Below are 22,732 nucleotides of genomic sequence, written 5' to 3' on the forward strand. Positions count from 1 at the left end.
AAAAATGTGTCACAGTTTCCATAAAAATATTAAGCAGCACAACTGTTTTCATTGATTAATAAGGAATCAGCATTTAAGAATGATATGTAATATTTTACAATATTGTTCTTTTACTGTATTTCGGATCAAATGCAGCATTGCTGAGATTTTTTAAAAAACATAAAAAAAGTCGTACAGACCCCACACTTTTAAACACCTGTGTAATTTAGACAAAATAATTGAATTTTTTAAAATATTGGCCCTAACATCAAAATAATTGTTGGCTTATCTGTATTGACCAGAATTCCAGTATTTTAGTTAATTTTATTACTTTATAGTCGCAGTCAGATGGAATAAAATCGTTCTGTCAAACGGCGTAACTTCTTTTTTAAAGGTCAACAAACAGACTTTCTGTGTGTGTGTGTGTGTGTGTGTGTGTGTTTTTCTGGGTGTGAGTTTGCTGACTGTATCCTCTGAGCCCTCAATTGGTTTTCAGTTTTAATCTAGACAAACTAAAGGCGGAGCTGCAGGGCTGGTTAAAAGAGCTGTAAGCCGCTGCTTTTATCCGTCTCTCACACTGCTTCTGGACGTGTTAAACCCCCAGTTGTGAAATAAAAAGCAAATAGTGAGGTTTGTTTGTTCCCCTTGTGAGATAATCCCTTTATCCTCTAGCTTGGTGATTTAAGAGCCTGTCTCAACAATCATCACCCCTGTGTGTTTACAGAGGAAGTGAAGTCAGGCCATTTGTCCAGAGTAGAGAAACTCTCCTGTCCGTTTATCTGAAACCGCTGCCCGTTCCTCCTTGTCTGTAGTCTTGATCTCCCACGCTCACCCTGAATAATTTATCAGTAACATCATGCAGGAGACAGATGAGGAAATTTGGTTGCCTCTTTGGCTGAATGCAAGTTGTGATATGTAAAGAGCCTGGATTTGCTTGGTAAGTGGAAGTAGCTATTGATCACGTTTGATAAATGCCGCTGCAGATGCGCTGTGCCGTTTTTGCAGTGTATCACATTGTATATCATTAGGAAATGCAATACAAAACAAATTAGTTACTTTATTAATGTACTTTTTTATTTTTTAAGCAATGTGCTTGAAAATGCATGAACTACATGAAGCTTTTATTCAGCGAATAAATACGTTACTGTTTAGGGTCTTTAAGATTTTTTTGAAAAGTCTAAATTGTTATGCTAAGACTGCATGTATTCAATCAAAAATATATTAAAGTCAGTAATATTGTGAAGTCGGTATTACATGATCCTTCAGAAATCATTTTAATATTCTGATTTGGTGCTCAAGAGACATTTCTTTATTATCAGTTTTGAAAGCATTTGGGTTTCTTAATTTTTCAGAGAAAAAACGAGACATATTTTTCAGAATTAATAGAAATAGAAAGTTTAAAAGAACAGCAACAGTAAAGACATTTTTTAAACTGAAATGTCTTTACTGTTGCCTTTAAAGGGAACATCAGATGGAAAATTCATTTTTACATGGTGTTTGAACATAAACGTGTGTGTGCAGTGTGTGTACACAACCACCGTATAATGATGATAATCCACCCAGTGTTTTTTTTTTTTAATTCCCATAAATAAGCTCTTTCTCAGAGCAAGCTGTTCACAGATTCTTGGCAGAGTGACGTAGTTTTGGCAGGCCCCTCCCACAGGGCTGGACGATATGGCCAAAATTTATATCACAATATATTTCTTGATTTCGGTCTATACGATATAATTCTGATATCGATATGAAATCTATTTTAGAAAAGCCTCATAAAAAGTGCCAAGAATGGCCGCAACAGATGTCTGTACCTACAAACTTAAGAAAAATAAATTTGCCAAGTCTATGAAACAACCTCCTGTATAAACTATAAAAAAACGCACAAATAAATAATGTTCACCTTTTATTTGTATTTAGCCTTCATACAAACAAGAAATTAATATTAATTTCTATAATGTCTTTCCAAAAAAATAAAACTAAAACTAAAAATAAATAAATTATACTGACTCCAAGGTTTTGAATGGAATAGTGTATAAATGTAACCAAAGCATTTATTTCAGATAAATTATGATTTTGGGGTCTTTCTATTCAAAGAATCCTGAAAAATATGTACTCAACTGTTTTAAATATCGATCATCAGCAAATCAGCCTATTAGAGTGATTTCTCAAGGATCATGTGACACTGAAGACTGGAGTAATGATACTGAAAATTTTGCTTTGATTACAGGAATAAATTACATTTTAAAATAGAACAGAAAGAGACGGGCTTATTCTTGAAAATGCAATCTGATTCTCTGCCAGCAGGAGGCGCGGTGAGAGCGGTAGAACTAGCGATTTCCCCGGTAATGGCTGTAATCAAAGCAGCTCTGCTCATGAACGCGACTTCAAATGAAAATGATCGACTATCAGATCAAATGAAAATGTCATCGAAACTTTTCTGAAGACAGTCGGTTCCCTTTAGAGATACATTCATATAAAACACCCGCGACGCGTTTTGATTTCGAAACGTGTAGTGCTCATGTTTATTCAACAAACGCCACAAATAAATCAATGTATGAGAAACACTGGTAATGTATATCGAAATATCGGAAATGTTTAAAAATCATATCACCGTTATTGAAAAAAATTATATCGTGATACATATTGATATTGAATTATCAATATCAATAAGGTTTTTTATGAATCTTTGAAAATCGCCTTTCCTAATAATGTGCAAGTTAGCAAGTTCCCTGACGAATGCGGCTAAAGTTTAGTCTCTCCAAGAACTGCTCGTCACCCCACGGAAAAGAGGGGCGGGGTGAGCAGTAGCTCATTAGGATTTAAAGGGACATGAACCGAAACAGGTTGCTGTGAACAGAGCTGTTTTTGACAAGGTAAAAAGGGCAGTGTTTCCCATACATTGACTTATTTGTGGCGAACCGCACTTTTAAAAATCAAAATCCGGTGTGGGTGTTTTTATATTACTGTATTTCAGAAGGAATCCAACTGTCTTCAGAAAATTTTCCATGTCATTTTCATTTTGTCTTGCATGTAATGTCTGATAAAGCAGCGTTTGTGAGCGGAGCATTGCTTTGTGTACAGCGTTACCGGGGAAATCTCCATTTCTTGCACTCTAAAAGCACCTCCTGCTGGCAGAGAATGAATTTGCATATATATATATATATATATATATATGTGTATATATGTGTATATATATGTATATATATATATATATATATATATATATATATGTATATATATATATATATATATATGTATATGTATATATATATATATATATATATATATATGTGTATATATATATATATATATATATATATGTATATGTATATATATATATATATATATATGTATATATATATATGTATATATATATATGTATGTATATATATATATATATATATATATATATATATATATATGTATATATATATAGACTTTTCATGAAGACCCTAAAGAATCATATCAACTTGTGGAAAATGGGCATCTGATGTGCCCTTTAATGAATTTAAAAGGTTAGTTCACCAAAAATGAAAATTCAGTCATGGGAACATTTCAGTTGTATTGCTGTCTGTGCAGGGTCAGAGAGCTCTCAGATTTCATCAACAATATCTTAATTTGTGTTCCGAAGATGAACAAAGGTCTTACGGGTTTGGAAAAACACGAGGGTGAGTAATTAATGACTGAATTTTCATTTTTGGGCGAACTAACCCTTTAATGCATCCTTGCTGAATATAGGTATTAATTTCTTACAAAAACAAAAATGTTACTCACCCCAGCCATTTAAACAGTAGTATAGTGTTTAATATTAACACATACACTGCCCTCCAAAAGTTTGGAAACACCTCGACCTTACTAAACCTTCCAACAAGACAATGACCCCAAGCACACTTCCAAGCTGAGCAAATCCTATTTGGAGAGGAAACCGTCAGCTGGCATCATGTTTGTCATGGAATGGCCTCCCCAATCACCCGACCTCAACCCAATTGAGCTACTATGGGAGGAACTGGACTGTGATGTCCGTAAGAAGTGTCCAACCAGTGTGAATCATCTTGGGAGTAATATACAGTATCAAGTCAATGTTTGAATAAACTGACAGCTCGGATGCCCAGATTATGCAGAGCTGTAATAGCTGCTAATGGTTAATATTTTGATGAATCGAAAATTTAAGTTTTTTCTTTGTATAAACTGTTTATGTAATAAAATGTTTTCGTAGTTTGTGTTGTCCCTTATCAGTGCAAAATTATCACAAATTAAAAAGGATTCATGCTAATATTGTCCAAAACCACACATTTCTAGGGCATTATAAATATGTTATTGCTTGATTTCTGAATAAATATGAAACAAAAATATGTTATTGGCTGCTTTTAAGTTTGCCATATAAACATAAATTGGAGCACAGATTTATGCTAAGCCTAAAAAAAAATGCGGAGAGGGGGCTTTCAGAATTCCACCACATGATACTTGTTTCCAAGTATGTCCAAACAAATATGTCCAAGTATGTGTGTCTTTCTTTTCCCATAGGGGTATAGAACCGTACGACAACCCCACCACAGTGTTTGTCCAGCGCCACGAGCCCCAGGGAGACTCCAGCATCCTCAGCAGCACAGACTTCTTCCAAGATGAGCAAAACCGCCGTGTTATCCTGGAGAAGGTGGACAGCTTCCAGCTACGGGACAAGTACATGTTTGCCACAACGACTAGGGTAAGGGTGCACTGCGACCAGCCCGAAGCCGCAAACCTTTGAAGGATAATTTGTAGCTTCAGGATTTTATATAGCAAAAGATGGGAAAAATATGCAGTGCTGAGCTAGAGTTAAAAAAACGGAAAATGTGCAGAGTGCCGAGAGTCAGATCTGTGCCAAACTCCCTGAATGCCTCTCCTGTGAATGTGAGTAAACACTCCTCTGAAGAGCTGGAGGAACGATCCCGCTCAAGATGAACAGGCAGTGATAGCAGGCTTATTTAAAGACTTGAAGTCGAGTGTCAAGGATTGCTGGTGTGTTTAGCCAACAGTGAACTTTGTGGCAGGAAGGTAATTTAGACAGGTGACGCTCTATAAGGTGTAGTATTTAATCATCTGGGCTGGTAACCGAAAGGTTGCAGGATTGAACCCCGCAAAACCATCATGCCCTGAAACATCACAATTGTCCCATGAGGGACAGCTTGTAATAATTGTGCTTTGAATAAAAGCATCTGCTACATATCAGACTGTGAACAGAGTAGAGGCAGAAAACTGTGAAAATACACAAGCAATGTTCAAAGTTACACAACGTGTTGCTGTTACACTCTTGCTCTGTTCCAAAACCTAGTGAGCTGCCTGGAAGGCAATATTTAAGGCTTCCGGGATGAAGACTGTTCCAGAAGGTAGGCGGTTTAGTTATGTTGCCTCCTAAGAGGCCAAATTTTGGCCGGATTCTAAGTCAGCATCGTGTGTATCCTACGCAGAGAGCGCAAACCCAGAATGCACTGCCACGAGGTTTGATGAAAGAAGAAACACAAGATGGCAAACAAGAGAAATGTTTATTTCTTATGTAGAATAGTGATAAAGATTTAAAGGGATAGTTCACCCAAAAATGCAAATTACCCCATGATTTACTCACCCTCAAGCCAACCTAGGTGTATATGCAGAGTTCTATTAAAACATGTCCTGGCTCTTCCAAGCTTTATAATGGTAGTGAATGGGGTTTAAGATTTTGAAGTCCAATAAAAGAGCATAAATCCATTATAAAAAGTACTCCACATGACTCAAAGCATTTTTGTGAGAAATATATCCGTATTTAAAACTTTATAAACCATAATCTCTAGCTTCTGTTAACTGTCATGCGCATTCCAACAGATGCCATGGAACATAGTAGGAGTAACATAAGCTCTAGTGAGAATATGCTAGGCTTGCGAGAACCAAGTTTGGTTTACAGAAAAGGAAAATCAGTCTCCTCTTGGCTTATATCGAAATCCTCGTTTTGTACACTCGTGACGAGTGTTTTGTTTTGCTCTCTCCACTGCCCTTCCGAGTTTTTCACTTCTCACCCGAGCTTACACTACATCTTACGTCATATTGACAACTAGAGGTTGAAATGGGTACCGCAGTCCAAATTCAAAGTATTGGTTTCTCCTGCCCCTCCTCCTCAGACTCAGCGCTCATATGGGTTGCTAGATAAAGGTGACACAACAGGAACGAACACAATTGACAATGGAAGGTGACAGGCCTTACAGATTGCAAATTGATTTATCTTCGTTTAATATGCCTCTGGTCAAAAAGCTTTTTAGATTGATGCCGAAGCTTTGTAGGTCAGGTATAATTTGCGATATCTGTCCCTGTTCGTTTGCTGGCTTCCATGGTTGCATACGCTGTGTGTTCCAACTGGTAACCTGGGGTATTGAAATACTATTGGGTAAATTGTCAGAGGGTGGAATCACACAAACCAAAACAAAAACAGAAATTCTGACATGAAAAAACACATTTCAAAGTTGAATAACTGGCTGTAGTGAACTTAGCGTGTTTCCTAAATATATGCAAACATATTCTGGTGTGTATTTGTATGCTTTAGTACAGTCAAACAATTATATACAGCATAGGGTGACCATATGGGCCATTTTTACAGGACACGACCTTGCCAGGATTTCTGTATTGCCTAAAATATCTAGGTTTTGGCTGTTGGCACTGTGCAGATCGATTGTTGTATGTTCGCGAGAGCTATAGAGAGCAGAGCAGGCGGCTGCTTATGCTTTCGAATCACTCTCGCAGTACTTTGGTGTCATACAATGATCGGTCTGAGCAGCAGCGATTCAAGTCGAACGAACAAATAAATAAGTGCGCATATTTGCATCGCTTTGATCATTCTCTGTAGACCCCACCTTCTCACATGCCACAATTGGCCGATTATGTACGATGCCTGCATGTTATTGGTCAAACTACTTTGGATGGTTTAGGCAATATAAAAATCTTCACCAGGACGTGTCCTGTATAAATGGCACATATGGCCACACTAATACAGCACCTTTGGTAGTTATGTAACAGTTGGTTTTATAAGTTTTTTAGCATTTAAATCTAATAATTAATTAATTTCAATAAGTTTAAGTCAGTTTGAGGTTGAGAACCATTGCTTTAAACAATTTTTATTTGTGCATTTACATAATACCATGAAGATCTATTAATTAGGAGTTTCATTGAAATAAATGAAAACTCTTTAAATGCTAACTGCTTAAGAGATTAAGCTGATCACAAAGCTGATCACGCATATTTACACACTCTGGACCATTTAACTATTTTTGCCCTTTTTATTGAAGTTAGACACTGATATTATTTCACAATTTTGAGCAGACGCAATTACTCCCCTTACATCATTTTGACATTTGTTGCAATGTGTTTTGTATTGTGAGGTAGTTAGCATTACTCAGCCCTGCACCACAGGTCATCAGTCATAGAAAATAAAACGTTTTAAGCTGTATCTGTCAAAATGTCTTATTTGGCTTGTATCCAAGATGGGAACATAATATAGCCTGAAATATTTGTTTTCATTTAATATGCCTCCATAAAGTTTTGCATAGTTTTGGTTGCTGAAACAATGGCCGTCTAGACTACATGTCTATGCTGACCACAGCTAGTTTTATATTTCAGTGTATCTCTCACCCTTGAGCTTATTCAGTGGTTAATCATTTGCACCTCACATCAGCTGGCATCTCACTAACCTCATCCCACAGCAAATGTCTGACTGCCCAGAAGGGGATGAAACATCTGTCAGGTCACACATGGCACTGCCAGGTTTGTGTAAAGCAGAAGTCGACCCAAGTCACCCATTAAAGTGGGAAGAAATGTGCACTTTATCTGCGGCTTCAGAAAGCCAGAGACTCCGTGGGAGTTTTGAGGGCTGTTTGTGAGCGGTGCTGCACGGATGGCACCACCACGGCCCTGGACACCGTGCTGGAGGAGCTGCCTGCTTGACAGCTCTGATCTATGTTCCGTTAATGAAGTTGTGGCTTGGTTTCCCTGGGGTGCTTCTAACCACTCATGCACCACTTATATGCGTTCTGCTGCCCAGTGCCGCCATATGGTTCTGTCTTCCACATTACGCTGTGCTAATGGCACAGAGCGCTGCTGTAATACAAAGAAACAGTTTTATATTTGCTTCTATTGTTCTTGTTTGGGACTGTGCAAATGATGTAGGAAATACATAAATAAAAATATTATTTCATTATTTAATGAACCTCATGTTGTTCCAACCCTCTATAACTTACATTCTTCTATGGAACTCAAAAGTATTTTGAAGAATGTTTCAACTGTTTTTGTCTGAAATATCTTCTTTTGTGTTCCACAGAAGAAAGAGAGTTTGGTTTGGAATGACATGATGGGGAGTAAATGGTGACAGAATTTTCATTTTTGGCTGAACTATCCCTTCAGGGATCCTGAAAGTTATCTGAATCTCATTTCATAGAGAATCACTTTGGTGAGGCATAGACCAAAAAGAGCAATACACACTCGCTTTGAGTGATTTTTCTGAATTTTCCACAAGCGGCTATGGGAAATTTGCTCTCTATGTTCTGGTGAGCCACAGTTCCAGTGAATTTTTTGTGATGGATTTGGATACTTCACTTACTGAGTGGATGGATTTACATCAGGATAATTAGTGGTTATTATGGTTAGACCATTCAGCTCTTTGCAGTGCAAGTTGGTTGTCTGCATAGCGCATTAAGCAAAATTATCCTAAGGAGGTCTATAACAAGACAGACAAATGTAAACAGGCCAGAGCAAACAGCTCTGTGCAATTTGTCTGGCTTGGATGGTTGTAAATATCTCTACTTTTGAGGAGAGCGAAAGTGACAGGCTTGTTGAGAGCCTTGGCTTGTTGATGACTGTGTGTGGCCTGGCCCTGACCCTGTTGGCCAGACGTACCCTTGGAGCAACCCCCTCTCTCTTTCGGTCTCTCGCTCACTCACTTACAGACTAACACTTAGTGAGCCATCTACAGAGGCAGCATCTGAAGGAGGCATAAGATGCCCTTGCTGAAAAGAATCAGCTTAAACTGTCCAAAGCCGGTCCTAACTGGGTTAAGATGGTCTTCCAACCTCACCTGCTAAAAAATCAAAAGACCAGCCAAAACAAGAAAACCATCTTAGGCTAGTTAAACCTATTTTTTAACAGGGGCCAGGGGCTTATCTTAATTATGCTATATATGCATACTCATAAGATAAACATGTTTAGCCCAGTGTGTTTATTGTTAACTAAACCTGAAAGTTTCAGTGCTAAAGTAGAAGTAAATAGTGAAATATAAATTCGTTTGATGAAAAACTTCAACTTAAAATGTATTTTATTTTTTTATTTTGCCACACCAACATTTCTAATCTGTTTTTTGTTACAAAAATGACTGAAACTGACATAATAAATTAAAGCTATATAGAAATAGGAAACTAAACTAGGGGTGGGTGATATACTGGTAAAGAGAACTTATTTCGCTAAATGCACATGCTGTCTGAAAGACCGTTTCTGCAGATTTATAGGCCTTTAATGGTTAAATGCACACGCTTGTATGTCAAAATGCCCATCTGTGCAAGTATCCTTGTAAACGCAGTAATTTAAGTCTTAAATGAAAGCAAACAGCTAAGAAAGAAAACATGTTTAACAATATATTGTATACGGGCAGCTCTTAAAGGGACAGCAGTCTAATATTCCTGCTGTCTGTCAATCATGTTAATCAAACAACAAAATAGAGAATATCTCTCACTGTTCTTGACTGAATCACTTTTGTAATTTTAATAAGAAGAGATATAATGTATATTTAATTTACACAGTGAAGAATACGCAGTGTTTTTATACATTAGATTACTTTATACAATGTAGCATTTTTTATTGTTCTACTGTAGTTTTTTGTTCTATTGCTTGTAATTAGTTTCATAACTCTTATATCGTTGACTGTTTACTTGTCTTTAATGAGCTTGAGTTTATTTTTATTATTTAGGCTAGTATAAGTTTTTTTGTGATACTGACACTGTTAACAAGAATTATGAAATTTCTGTTAATAAAATTAAAAGACATTTCTTTTAAATGTATTGCACAGTAATGAAGGCAGCAACATATGATAGATAGGAGTCCTATCTCTGTGCTATACATTATACAGAATAGTATACGCAGAATATCCGATACCCGATCTGGCAGAAAATGCCAGTATCGGAGCCGATACCGATCCTGAGTATCGGATCGATGCATACCTAATCGTTACCGTGAAATAAAATTGCTCATATATATAAGATTTTGGTCATATCACCCACCCCTAAACTAAACATAAAAACTAAAATCTGACTAAATATATGAATAAATACTATATTATAGTATATCAAAAAATGCTAAAATAACTTTTGCCAAATTACAAGACAAAAATTCCTTTATAGAGAAGACCAGAATGTTTTCCAAAACCCCCCCAAAAAATAAAAAGAAATCCCAAGATAGTGGACGAAGCGAGAGAAATGCTGTCTGGTAAAGTGTTGATAAAGATTAATGTAGTTAAAATTACTATTTTACCTAATGTTTGTATATTTGGTCTTATTATATTGTGTTAGCTTAGCAACATGCTAACACAACTCTATTGGAAACAATTATGAGTCAAGTCTCTGTATAATTTTCTGTTTGTGTAACGTTCAAAATTGAGTCATTTGTGAGATTCAGTTTAGTTAGGATTCTGCCTATGTAGATAGTAGGCACCAAGTGCGTTCACTAGGTTTTGGAACACATCCAAAGTCTCTTGCCAGTCGGACGAGATTGATGTCAGTCTTTTTCTTCCTTTTTTTCAGTCTGTCACCGTTTTTTCTTTTAGTCACTGTGTCTCTCTGACTCACTCTTTTGCTGTCATTGTGTTGAGTCCCACTATCTGCAGGCCGGCTAATAGGATTACCATAATGAATATCACAAGAGCCTTTGGCAGTGAGAAGCTTCTAAGACTAATTAAAGCTGTGGAAACCAAGGTCCTCTCATCTCAGGGATTTATCCATAATGTCATAGAGATTCTTAGTAATAATTAAGCCTTTTCTCTTCTCACGTACTCACCTCTCTGTACCCCTGCAAGCTGCTTTAGTGATAGCCTGGTTTCAGAGTGTAATCTGAACTCTGATGGAGGAAGATATTTATGGAAGATGGACGGAGAGAGATTTTAAGCATGATTACGGCATGTCAGAAGGCACTAAAGTGGTCTCAAATTAATACATTTAAGTAAAATACCTTTCATTACAAAAATTAATTTGATTATTGTTTGAATGGGTTCAATGAGTTATAATACTGCAATACAGGATGGATTAAAGGAGTAGTTCACCAAAAAAGAAAATTTGCTGTAAATTCACTGTCAGGCAATTCGAGATGTGAGTTCAACAATTAATCCCCACAACTCCAGTCCGTTAGTTAACATCTTGTGAATCAGAAACTATTAAGCAAACTATTATTATTATTGTTATTACTGCAGAAGATCCATTGTTGAGCAAGTGATGTAATACTAAATTTCTGTTTCGATGAAGAGAGACTACTCTACGGGCCCTATCAAACACCTGTGCAATGCGGCGCCAGGTGCGATGCAAGTGTTTTTTACTAGTTTCAGCCAGACGCAGTTATCATTTCCACGTCCTGCGCCATGTTGTTTAAATGTGACCCTGGACCACAAAACCAGTCTTTAGTGTCAATTTCGAAATTGAGATTTATACATCATCTGAAAGCTGAATAAATAAGCTTTCCATTGATGTATGATTTAAGATAGGACAATATTTGGCTGAGATACAACTATTTGAAAATCTGGAATCTGAGGGTGCAAAAAAATCTAAATACTGAGAAAACCGCCTTTAAAGTTGTCCAAATGAAGTTCTTAGCCATGCATATTACGAATCAAAAATTAAGTTTTGATTTATTCACGGTAATAAATGTACAAAATATCTTCATGGAACATGATCTTTACTTAATATCCTAATGATTTTTGTCATAAAAGAAAAATCGATAATTTTGACCCATACAATGTATTTTTGGCTATTGCTACAAATATACCTCAGCGACTTAAGACTGGTTTTGTGGTCCAGGGTCACATATAGCAAATTAATTTGTGCCCCTTTTGTGCGCAACTGATATAGACTACATTATCGACCAACTAAAACCTGGTCTAAAGTCAATGGTGCAGTAATTGTTTTGTTATTTAAAGAGCGCATTAGTAATATGCGCCTATAGGAGGGTCCACAACGCGCATACTCTCTGCTTATTACACACACTGGGATGCACAGCAGCACACAAACATGCCAAATATTAAAAATGAAAGAATTACAATGTAAAAGATTATTACTGTGTAGGCTACATAAATATAAAAATGCCTGCATGTCATAATGAATAGTCATTTCATGCATCAGAATTAGCCTATTTATTTGCTCGGTCACCTTTCTGGAGATGCGTTCAGTCTTTGCGCTTGCAAATTCCGCCGTGTAAATAGCGAATCTGCCATGGCGCGAGCGCACCTGGCTCTTAAAGAGAATGGGAGACGAGACTCTGATTGGTTTATCGCACGTTACTCCCAAAACACACCCATTATTCATTAAGAGAATAGGGACAACCCTTTTAGATCAACCGTTTTTCCCATCGTTAAACTAGCAAAAGTGGATTTTTAGCAAATTTAAATTTTTGGCTGAACTATTCCTTCAAATTCAACAAGGGTTAACTGAGCTATGTTAACCATCAAAACCTAAAGTTTGTGAGTCTGTTCACAGACTGATTTAATAACCTTTATATCTCTTTTTATTTAAGAAAAATATAATTTTCGTTTTCCTGTGACTCTATAGACTTCAGTAGAGTCTTTACAGTTAGGAAAGGGTCCTCAGTTTGAACCGACCATCTCGGCAATGTAGAACTTTTCACACTGTGTTCCTTCAACGCTGCATCTACACATTCTCACTCATGCTTGAAAGTCTGATCTGTCTTCCAGACTAAGCGATGGGAATGACTGCCAGCACAGTACGGCTGTTGTTCCAGAGATAAATGCCTCCTCCACAAAGACGGCAAAGTGACTCCAAAGCCAGATATTCATTAGGCCGGCTTTGCCAGAAACGATTCCATTCATGTTGGCATGTAAGAATAGAAGGCTTCTTATAGGCGAGTTTTGCTGTCAAGTTTGTAGTCAGGGACACTCGGATACTATGGCAGCAGAATGAGAGATGACAGTTTGCTCAGAGGGGCTGTTTGTGGCTAACTGCCTATAAATGCTTAATGATACCATGACGGCTAAAATTGGAGGTTGGATCTACTTGTCAGGTGCAAATGGAACCCTGGGAGAAAATTTCTGACCTCTGACAGGATTCGTTAACGGCTCAATCAAAGAAACTTTGTGCATCCACCTCTGTAGCAGCTCTGCACCTTCCTGAAAGGTGCCAGTTATGATGCTATTGAATTACAGTAGCACCTTTCAGACTTTGAGATTGCACCCTGATATATTTATTTGCATATTCAAAAAACAGCCCCATTAAATTATTCTGTGACCGTACCATATGTCAGTTTTAAAAAAAATTATTGTATATATAGTGTATCTAATATAGTGTTATTAGAATTAATACTATTATTATTTAGCTATCCCTATTGACTTCGATAGTATTTATTTTCCTACTATGGAAGTCAGTGGTGACCAGCAACTGTTTGGGTCTTCAAAATTCTTCAAAATATCTTTTTTTTTTTTGTGTTCGACATAAGAGAGAAACGTATACAGGTTTGGAATGATGTGAGGGTGAGTAAATGATGACAAAATGTTCATTTTTGGGTGTTTTCTTAAAAATACAATGTTTTCTTAAAAATACCATGTTTTAAACTTTTAATTGCAGACCTAAATTTTAAATGTAAAATAAATATAATTTATTTTAATTTCACTCAGCTCTAAAAAAAAAAAACCAAACTGATATGTTTTTATATTAAATGATATAGTAAACTATGTAGTGTATTTACATATGCAAGTATACTACATATAACTTTTATTATTTGATATTTGAATCTAATATAAAATACTGAATACTTAATAACTTTAACGACCCTATGATCTCCGCGATGCAGAAAACGTGGACGGAATCTCGGAATCCAGTTATAAAAACGAAATTTACAGTTTAGCACGGAATATCACGGAATTTGTCAAAGTTTGGATGAATTAATCAAAAGTAGGTCATTACACATTAGCCGCAAAAGTCGATTCAAATATGAATCCCGCATGTTCTGCGTGTCTCTGTATGAATGAATGGAGCAGACGCGCATTTTTTTTTTTACTTCATACACTGAAGCGCGCCTGATGCTCGCTGTGATTTCAGCATCTGCCATCTCAATAAGGACATGAATACATAAACAACATCTCCAGAACTGCTCTGAGAGTCACTTCACAAGCATTTTACCGTTTCATTCGAGTAAAACCAGTGTCGTATCATATAGCTACACACACACACAGAAATGTAAAGGTATTCAAGGCAACCCGTCAAAATAAAAGTTTATCTTAAAGACATTGTGCCAGAAATATATTACTATTATTTAGTAGAATGTATGTGGTACTATTACTACTGTTGAAAAAAAATAATAAATCTTTATTTTTAAAGAAATAATCACACAATATTGCTTCCATATTTTAATTTGAACAAAAAATTGTAAAATTTAATAAACTAAAATTAAATACAATTTGGGTGAAACTTGTATACTGTTTTTCATACTTTATTACTTGGCGAAAAAATCTTGAAACACAATTTTAAATAAATATAAAGAATGGCATTGATTTTTGCACATTTTATTTTTGTTTGACTTTATTAATAAAAATGGTATGTTTTTGTGTTTTGCTTTGGTACCGAAATTGGTACCGAGAACCGTGGATTTTCACTGGTATCGGTACCGAATACTGAAATTTTGGTACCGTGACAACACTAACCATATCTAAACATTGGCATCTGGATCTGGTTGTTGCAGCTTTGTGATTTGATTGTTGTTATCGCACACTTTGCTCTCTTAAGATCTCCCGGCAACAGCGTCTGTTTCGAGAGATCTCCCTTGTCTTTGCTCTCTAAAGCCAGATTGTGTTTTGGCTGCTTCCACAACACTGCAGTCTGTTCCTGGAGACAGCCGTTAACAGCGAGATAAATCAATAGCATGAATGGTGTGACTAAAAACGAGGGAGTGCGGAGAGCTCAGAAAGAGCTCTCCTCTTAATTGAGCCTCTGTGCCTTTGAACAAAGAAGTGGTTAAACTTGTTATTCAGGATGATTATGCTTATAAATACACTTTAATCTGACAGGCTGTCTTCCTGTTGTTCTTACACTGACCCAATAAATCCCTTTCGCTGACTGTGTTTATTAGTATTTTTGCCTGTTACCACTCCCATCTTACAAGCCTTTTTGACTTTGCAGTATGATCTAGGAAACAGCAATAAACTTGATTAATGTAGACAATCTGTTTCTTAGCTTTTTTCGAATACTGCCTTTTTCACCTCTAATGGCATCTTTGGCTTTTAGGCAGTCAGGAAAAATAAAATTTTTTTTAGGCGAATCTGTTTACACAGCAAGAAAACAGTTTTGAAAAATCTGTGTGAATGGTAGTAGCGTTTTGTCATTTGAATTCCCTCATTTCACAAAAGGTATTTATGTAGTGAATATTGAGTTGAGTGATTTGAGACAAAATTTTAGTTTGGTTGTACGTAATCTGTTTATTATAGTGAGACTTAAATTTAGAGCTTTGTGAGGCTTTGTGAACCTGATGTAAGTAACTCTTACTCACCCACAGCTTGATTACAGTGACAGCTTGTCGTACAAAGCAGAGACTGATTGAACCGCTCGAACTTCAGAATTGATTGGAGCTTTGATTTCCTGAGGGGAGAAAGTGAAAGAGAGACTTTGGAAGAAGGAGTGAAAAGAATCATCCCTTCATGACGCATTGCTCATTTCAGACAGTGCTAGACAGAGGCACATCTAGGCTGCTGGGACACTGACTAGATTAGTACCGCTCGCACCAGCTTTCCTTCTCTTTTATCTTTAAAAAACCAGCAGTTTTAGAAGTACAAATGAGACATACTGTTTTTTCCCCTTCTAAATCCCCAGTAGTCTTTATTAAGCACAGGACCCCAGTGAAAAAAGTGCTGGCTGGGCTTATCTCCCTACGCTGATATTGTCTGCCATTCAGACCCTATTTATATTGGTATTATGCCACAGTTTACGGTAACCGAATGTGTCAGATTACCTTATAAAATCTTTATGACTCTGTGATGTTTAATTTTAATTATTTAGTTACAGTTTTGAGTAGCAGTGGAAAGTAGTAAAACAAACCAAATATGTTTAGAAAATAAAACTGAACACTCAGATTCCAAAACATCTTTGTATAAATATAATGCCTTAAATAACAACTACAATTATAAATTGTTTTTAAAAAAATCTTATTTTTATTATTTAAATGTATAAATTACTTGTATTTATAATAATAATAATAATGATAATACATTATTGTTATTATTAGACAAATTATTATAAATGATTAATATTATTTTAAAAATTGTATCATTAATAAAATAATCAAATTGCATATTGGTTTTGTTGTAGTCTATTGATCATGTAGTTATTACTGTGTCAAAGCGGAAGAAAATAATTAATTGTTTTTAGATGTACAGTAAATATTAAAATTATTGGACATAAGATGGCATTATTGATTAATTTCTAATCAGTGTTGTAGCCTTTGATATACTGCTATAGTTTTTTTTTTAATATCTTGAATCAGTTTTTAATTTTAGGTTTTCTGTTCTCATTTTAATTTGTTAAAGTTTTAGTAATATTTAATTTTTTTTTTAGATAGATTTAGATACTTTTTCAAGTAATGAAGATGTTTTTTTTTTTTTGTTTTTTTTTTTTTCTAGTTTCGGTTTTAGTTCCCTATAGTCTCTAATTTGAACAAATTGTAATATGTGATATCCAGTTTGATTTATTTGTTTTGGTTAAGCTCATTAAAGAATGTGTTTCCACAGACATTATTTGGGAGCCATGAGTCTCAGTCTGTCCAGCTTTGGGTTTCCTACAACCGGCAGCCAATGAGAGCAGCTCAGTTTAACACCCGCCACCCCATCACGGTGAGTGCTGTCAGCTTCGTTTAGTCTCAGGAATATATTTATGGTCATGACTTTTAAAGCTTCATGTTGTTTACCTGTCTCATGCGATTCCCTGCTCGCCTCTCTCTGCAGGAGTATTACATAGCAGATGCTTCGGAGGAACAGGTGTTCGTATGCGTGAATCACAATAATAACGTTACACACCTGTACATCTCGGACACACAGGGCCTAGCCTTCTCTCTGTCCTTAGAGAACATGCTGTTCTACAGCCCTGATGGCTCTGGGAGCAACACGCTTATCAGGTAGAGATGCCTTCCTGCTGCAGAACAGTACATAAACACAGATGGTGTGACCATAAAAGTGATTTACCAATATAGGACATAATGTTTGTTGGTCCTGGAACAACATTTCTATTAAAGGGATAGTTCACCTAAAAATGAAAATTGTCATTAATTACTCACCCTAATGTCGTTCCAAACCCGTAGGACCAAATTAAGATATTTTTGATGAAATCCGAGAGCTTTTTGAACCTGCATAGACAGCAATGAAACTACCACATCGTGGTATACTCTTGTGAATGCGCAGCATAGACTGACACAAAAGAGAACTTTGTTGAATAAAGTCGCTTTTTTTTTTTTTTGCGCACAAAAATTATTCTTGTAGTTTCATAACATTACGGTTGAACCACTGATGTTACATGGACTATTTTAACAATGTCCTTACTACCTTTCTGGGCCTTGAATGTGTCGATTGTCTTGTTGTCTATGGAGGGGCAGAAAAATCTCAGATTTCATCAATTAATTTGTGTTCCGAAGATGAACGAAGGTTTGGAACGACATGAGGGTGAGTAATTAATGACAGAATTTTCATTTTTGGGTGAACTATCCCTTTAAATAATCGTGTCCCTAACCCCATTCATTAATTTTAAAGACTTTGTATTGCTTTTATTTTGTTTTGTTTTTATTGGTAGTTTTCTGTCTCTACAAATGATACATAGAATATTTACAAACAATCCGAAAATACTATTTACATGCAACATATTTTTGAAAAGACTACTTTAAGCTTAAAAGAAAATAAAGTTGTATTTTTATTTATTGTAAAACTATACAGAATCATTTAAAAGTTTGGGGTTGGTAATTTTTTAATTTTGTTTTGGAAGAAGTCTCTTCTACTCACCAAGGTTACACTTATTTGATCAAAAATACAGTAAAAATAGTAATACTGTGAAATAATATTATTACAAATGAACTGTTTTCTATTTGAGTATATTTTAAAATGTAATTTATTTGAGTGATGGCACAGCTGTATTTTCATCATTATTACTGCAGTCTTCAGTGTCACATGATCCTTCAGAAATCATGATTTGGTGTTCATGAACATTTCATTTGATCATTGTCGAAAACAGTTGTGCAGCATAATATTTTGGTGGAAGCCATAATACAATTTTTTAGGATTCTTTAATGAATAGTAAGTTCAAAAGAAAAGCATTTATTTGAATTTCTGTAACATGTGTTTTTTACTTTCACTTTTAATCAATTTAATACATTTTTGCTGACGATTAATTCCTTGGAAAAAAATCTTACTGACCCTAAATTTTTGAACATGAGTGTAAATCTGAAAATGCATAAATAAATAAATTAATGCATTTCTTAGCAGTTTTCAATAGAAACTTTTAACATGCATTCTACTTTTCACCCTAAAAACAACCACTGACCTATACTAACCATAACGCCTTTTTCTTAACTTCACGCTAACCATAATTCCTAAAATCCAAAGGAAATCATAAATTGATGCAAATTTTTGTTGAAGCCCCAACCCAAAAATGTGGTTAGAAAGGTTGTCTGAGAGCCAACAACCATGTTGAGCCAGAAACATGTCCCACTTCAATAATTCATGTTAAGCCCGGTCTTACACAGCTTTTGGTCTCGTCACCTTTACTTGAACTCCTCTTGGTTTAGTGACGGCCCCTCATCAGTGCTGTAAATCCGTTTTGGCTCTGCACGCCTGAACCCCATAAGCAGGTTAGTGAGGTCTCGTCTCTATAATGCAAGAACTATGTCTTCGCCCACCGGTCCCTCCGCTCACACTGTCAGTAGAAAAGCAATCTATCATTCCTACACCGCTTCCCAAGGACATGCTATTGTTTTACTCTGCGGCAGAGCGGGATCTCACCCACCGCCAAACCACTGAGCTCAGCATGGCCGCCTGAGAGCAGCGATGCAATTACTGCAGTGCGGAATGCAGATGAGATGCGCTTGGCTCGCGTGCCACTGGCATTTTCATAGAGCCCCTCTCTTGGCAGATATGAATGGCACATGGAAACAGATTTGTGTGTTTGTGTGTTTGAAAGGTACTTCGCCAACGAGCCGTTTGCAGATCTCCACCGGGTCGAGGGGCTGAGGGGTGTGTTTGTAGCCACTCTGATCAATGGATCTGTCACTGAAGACAACATGCGATCAGTCATCACGTTTGATAAAGGAGGAACCTGGGAGCTTCTGCAGCCACCTGCGGCCGACAGCCTGGGAGGAACCATAGACTGCCAGGTATTAGGGATGTTGGTCATTTTGGATACTCAAGTACTAGATTAATCAGCCAAATACTCAGAGTCAAGGATTTGTTTTTTTTGTTTTTTTGATGGCTGTCCCATTTTTTTTTTTTTTTTTTTTTTTAGATGCCCTATCAATTAATAATAATCCAACATATAAAAGCATGATCCTTGTGACCCGTTTCGAACCATTTAGTGTAACTCCCATTTAGCAGTCTGTTTTAGCACACAAACACATCCGATGTGGGCACTTTCTATGCAGAGTTGAGTGAATTTATTTTTTCCCCCTGAAACTATTTGCTCTTTGGCATAAATTTCTATCCCCCTCTAACCATTCAGACCACACGCTACTACCCATAATGCCACTGTAATGAAATATAATATTCATGGTTGATCATTGCTGGATCGTTGCTAAGTACTCTTAATATATCTAGTCGATATAGCCAGTAGTTATTTAAAATTTATGGCCAATAACCAATAAATGTCACATAAAATATTATATTATTTTGTGTAAAAAATATAATTTTATAGTTATTTTATTTTTTTATTTTGTCTAATTAAAAATTAGACAAAAAATTCAAAATGGAAACAAAAAAATAGCTTTAAATCAATAAAAAATAAATCCTGTCAACTAAAATCAATTTTAATCATTATAAAAATGTAATATTATGCATATTATATTTAAAACCTATTAATAAATAAGTTTCATTTTAAATGCTACAAATGATTCAGGCATCAAAACATAATGTATAGTATGAAGAATGGATATTCATTTTGAGATTTGCTAAAGATTACCTTTAATAGTGTTTATAAATTATTAATGTTTTTAAAGGTGGTATTGGATGATGGCAAAGGTGATATAAATCTTAAAATAGTGGAAATTAACATCAACAATTAAATAACCCAAGACTGAGTGATAGTGAAATGCAAAAAAACTAATAAAAAAAACTTTAATATCAGTAGGTAACTGGTATGATGCCAGTATATTGTGCTCATCCCTTCCCTGAGTGTAGAATCTCCATCTTTTGCTCTATTTTGTGTAGTTGTGATGCCAAGCATGTGTTCATCAAGCTGTGGTTTTGTGTTTGAGAAAAAGGAGTTAGACTGCTAAGCTTTACAATCGTAGGAGGAAGTTGTTTTTTTCATGCTTCCAGCGAGCTGTTTGTGCTCTGTTTTTCATTATTATTGCATAGTTACTATCTCTCTCTCTTGGTCTCTCAGTTGGACAATGGCTGTTCCTTGCACTTGGCCCAGAGATGGAGTCAGCTGTTGAATATTCAGCTGCGCAGGATCCCTATTCTGTCTAAAGAGTCTGCACCTGGCCTCATCATGGCAACAGGTGGGCCACATAACCTGCTCTCTGCTCCTCTCATATGTGCGTGAGAGAGGAAATGCAAACACTTTAGCAGCTTGTTCTGTTTCTTCCTGTTTATGTTGCTTTGCTTCTGTTAACCAAGTGTGTGTAGGTCCCTTCAGAGAACACAGTACACACTGTAATGATAGGGAGCAAGTGCATGAGCCCGACTTCTTGAGTTCACGCCTGGCGGAAAACATTGATTTTGCTCTCTTTGCACGGTTTGGAAGGCACTTCCTCCCTCTCGTACGCTTCTCTCTCGCTCTCTCTCTCTCTCTCTCTCTCTGTCTGCCAACCGCAGCCAGGCCTTTAATTAAATGATTATTAGATAATGTGCATGCATGAAAACGAGAGGCGCAGGAGGCTTGTGAAAATGTCTGGCCGCTTCGGCTGCTATCGCTCCGGCGCAGATGTGCTAATTATTTGTACTTCACCCACTGGCTAATTATCACATACAAACACACCCTCGCACTCACCGACTTAGCCAGCCGAGAGCGGCCACACCACCTCAGCATTGTTCTTATTGCAAAAAAACGTGTTAAGTGCCGCATATCTCTCTTAAGGAGATGAATGTAAATGAAGTTCATTACCACTCAAATTAATTAATGACAAAACCACCTGCGGTGACGCAGCAGTACAACGCATGGCATCGAAACAAGGAAAATGACGATACTGATGTAGAAGGAGCAGGTGACAGACAGTATCCTTGTCTGGGCTTCTTGTCACAATGGCAAGTTTGAAGCATCTGACAGGAACACAGTGTTTCTTGCGCTTTGCTGGGTTTGTTCCTCTTTGTGCTAATTTCCTTCTGCTTTGTCTCTGTTATGGTCTGAATTTTGTGTAGGCTGACACATTAGCATTTACACTAGAAATATGTGGTCAGATGCACTTGTGACCATCTCTCATGTGGTTTACATCATGAAACATAAATACCCCTTTTACACTTGTTTTAAACGGTCGTTTTGTCAGACCTGATGTCAGTTGTAATTGAGGCCTGTGATCTATGACACCAGATACAGTGTAAATATTTGACTGTCAACTAGCTCTCTCTCTCTCTGTCTCCTTTTCTCTCTCTTTCTACTGTCTTCTGCACAGGATCTGTTGGAAAGAATCTGGCCAATAAGCCCAATGTTTATGTATCCAGTAGCGCAGGGGTCAGGTGGAGAGAGGTGAGAACCTGCATCTCTGCAATTTTAAAAAACTTTTTTTTTGGTAAAAATTGGATTTGCATAGAATACAGAAAGCAGCAATTTGTGTGTCCAAATTTGCTCAATCTAATTATATCGCACGTTTGGCTTTTTTTTTTGATGATGATGATTTCAGTTAAGATTTTATTTATTTTCAGGGTTTTGTCAGTTGTATTTATGTATTGGCTCAGTATTTTATTTACTTTTTTATTTTTTAATTTTTTTTTTTACTTGATTTTCTCAGATTTTTTAGTTTTTTTTCTCTGCAGTCATTTTTATTTTTTTAATTTACAGCACTTATTTGCTTTAAAATGTGCTGTATAAATAAAATTAGACTTGACTTGATATTTATTCACCCTTTTGTTGCTCTGAACACCCATATCTTTTTCACATGAAGCAAAAGATCAAATCTGCTCGTGCCTACAGACATATTTCACTCCGCATACAGTTCCTCCACTTTCACTTAACTTAAGTAATAAAGGCAACACAATGGCAAAAGGCAATATTTGATGAATGGTTATCAGTGAGTGAATCCATGAGTGAATGTATTCAAATTCTGAATGGGTTTGGGAGTCAATAAAAAGCTGTCACTCATTTTTAGTTCTTCGCAATCTCAC

The 22,732-nt window shown here is 36.3% G+C and overlaps 1 protein-coding gene across 1 annotated transcript in view; it reads left to right on the forward strand.

Annotated features, from left to right (window-relative positions):
* Positions 1-22,732, forward strand: part of LOC306850900 (sortilin-related receptor-like) — a gene marked incomplete at its 5' end in the record, with an annotated part of 64,119 nt that overhangs the window by 18,225 nt on the left and 23,162 nt on the right. Inside the window, 6 exons of the mRNA XM_079386848.1 lie at positions 4,498-4,678; positions 16,949-17,050; positions 17,162-17,331; positions 19,380-19,572; positions 20,796-20,913; positions 22,024-22,097. Coding sequence (XP_079242974.1) covers positions 4,498-4,678; positions 16,949-17,050; positions 17,162-17,331; positions 19,380-19,572; positions 20,796-20,913; positions 22,024-22,097 — 838 coding nt within the window. The remainder of the gene's footprint in view (positions 1-4,497; positions 4,679-16,948; positions 17,051-17,161; positions 17,332-19,379; positions 19,573-20,795; positions 20,914-22,023; positions 22,098-22,732) is intronic.

Source organism: Barbus barbus (genome assembly GCF_936440315.1).
Source record: "Barbus barbus genome assembly, chromosome: 31".
NCBI classification, from domain to species: Eukaryota; Metazoa; Chordata; class Actinopteri; order Cypriniformes; family Cyprinidae; genus Barbus; species Barbus barbus.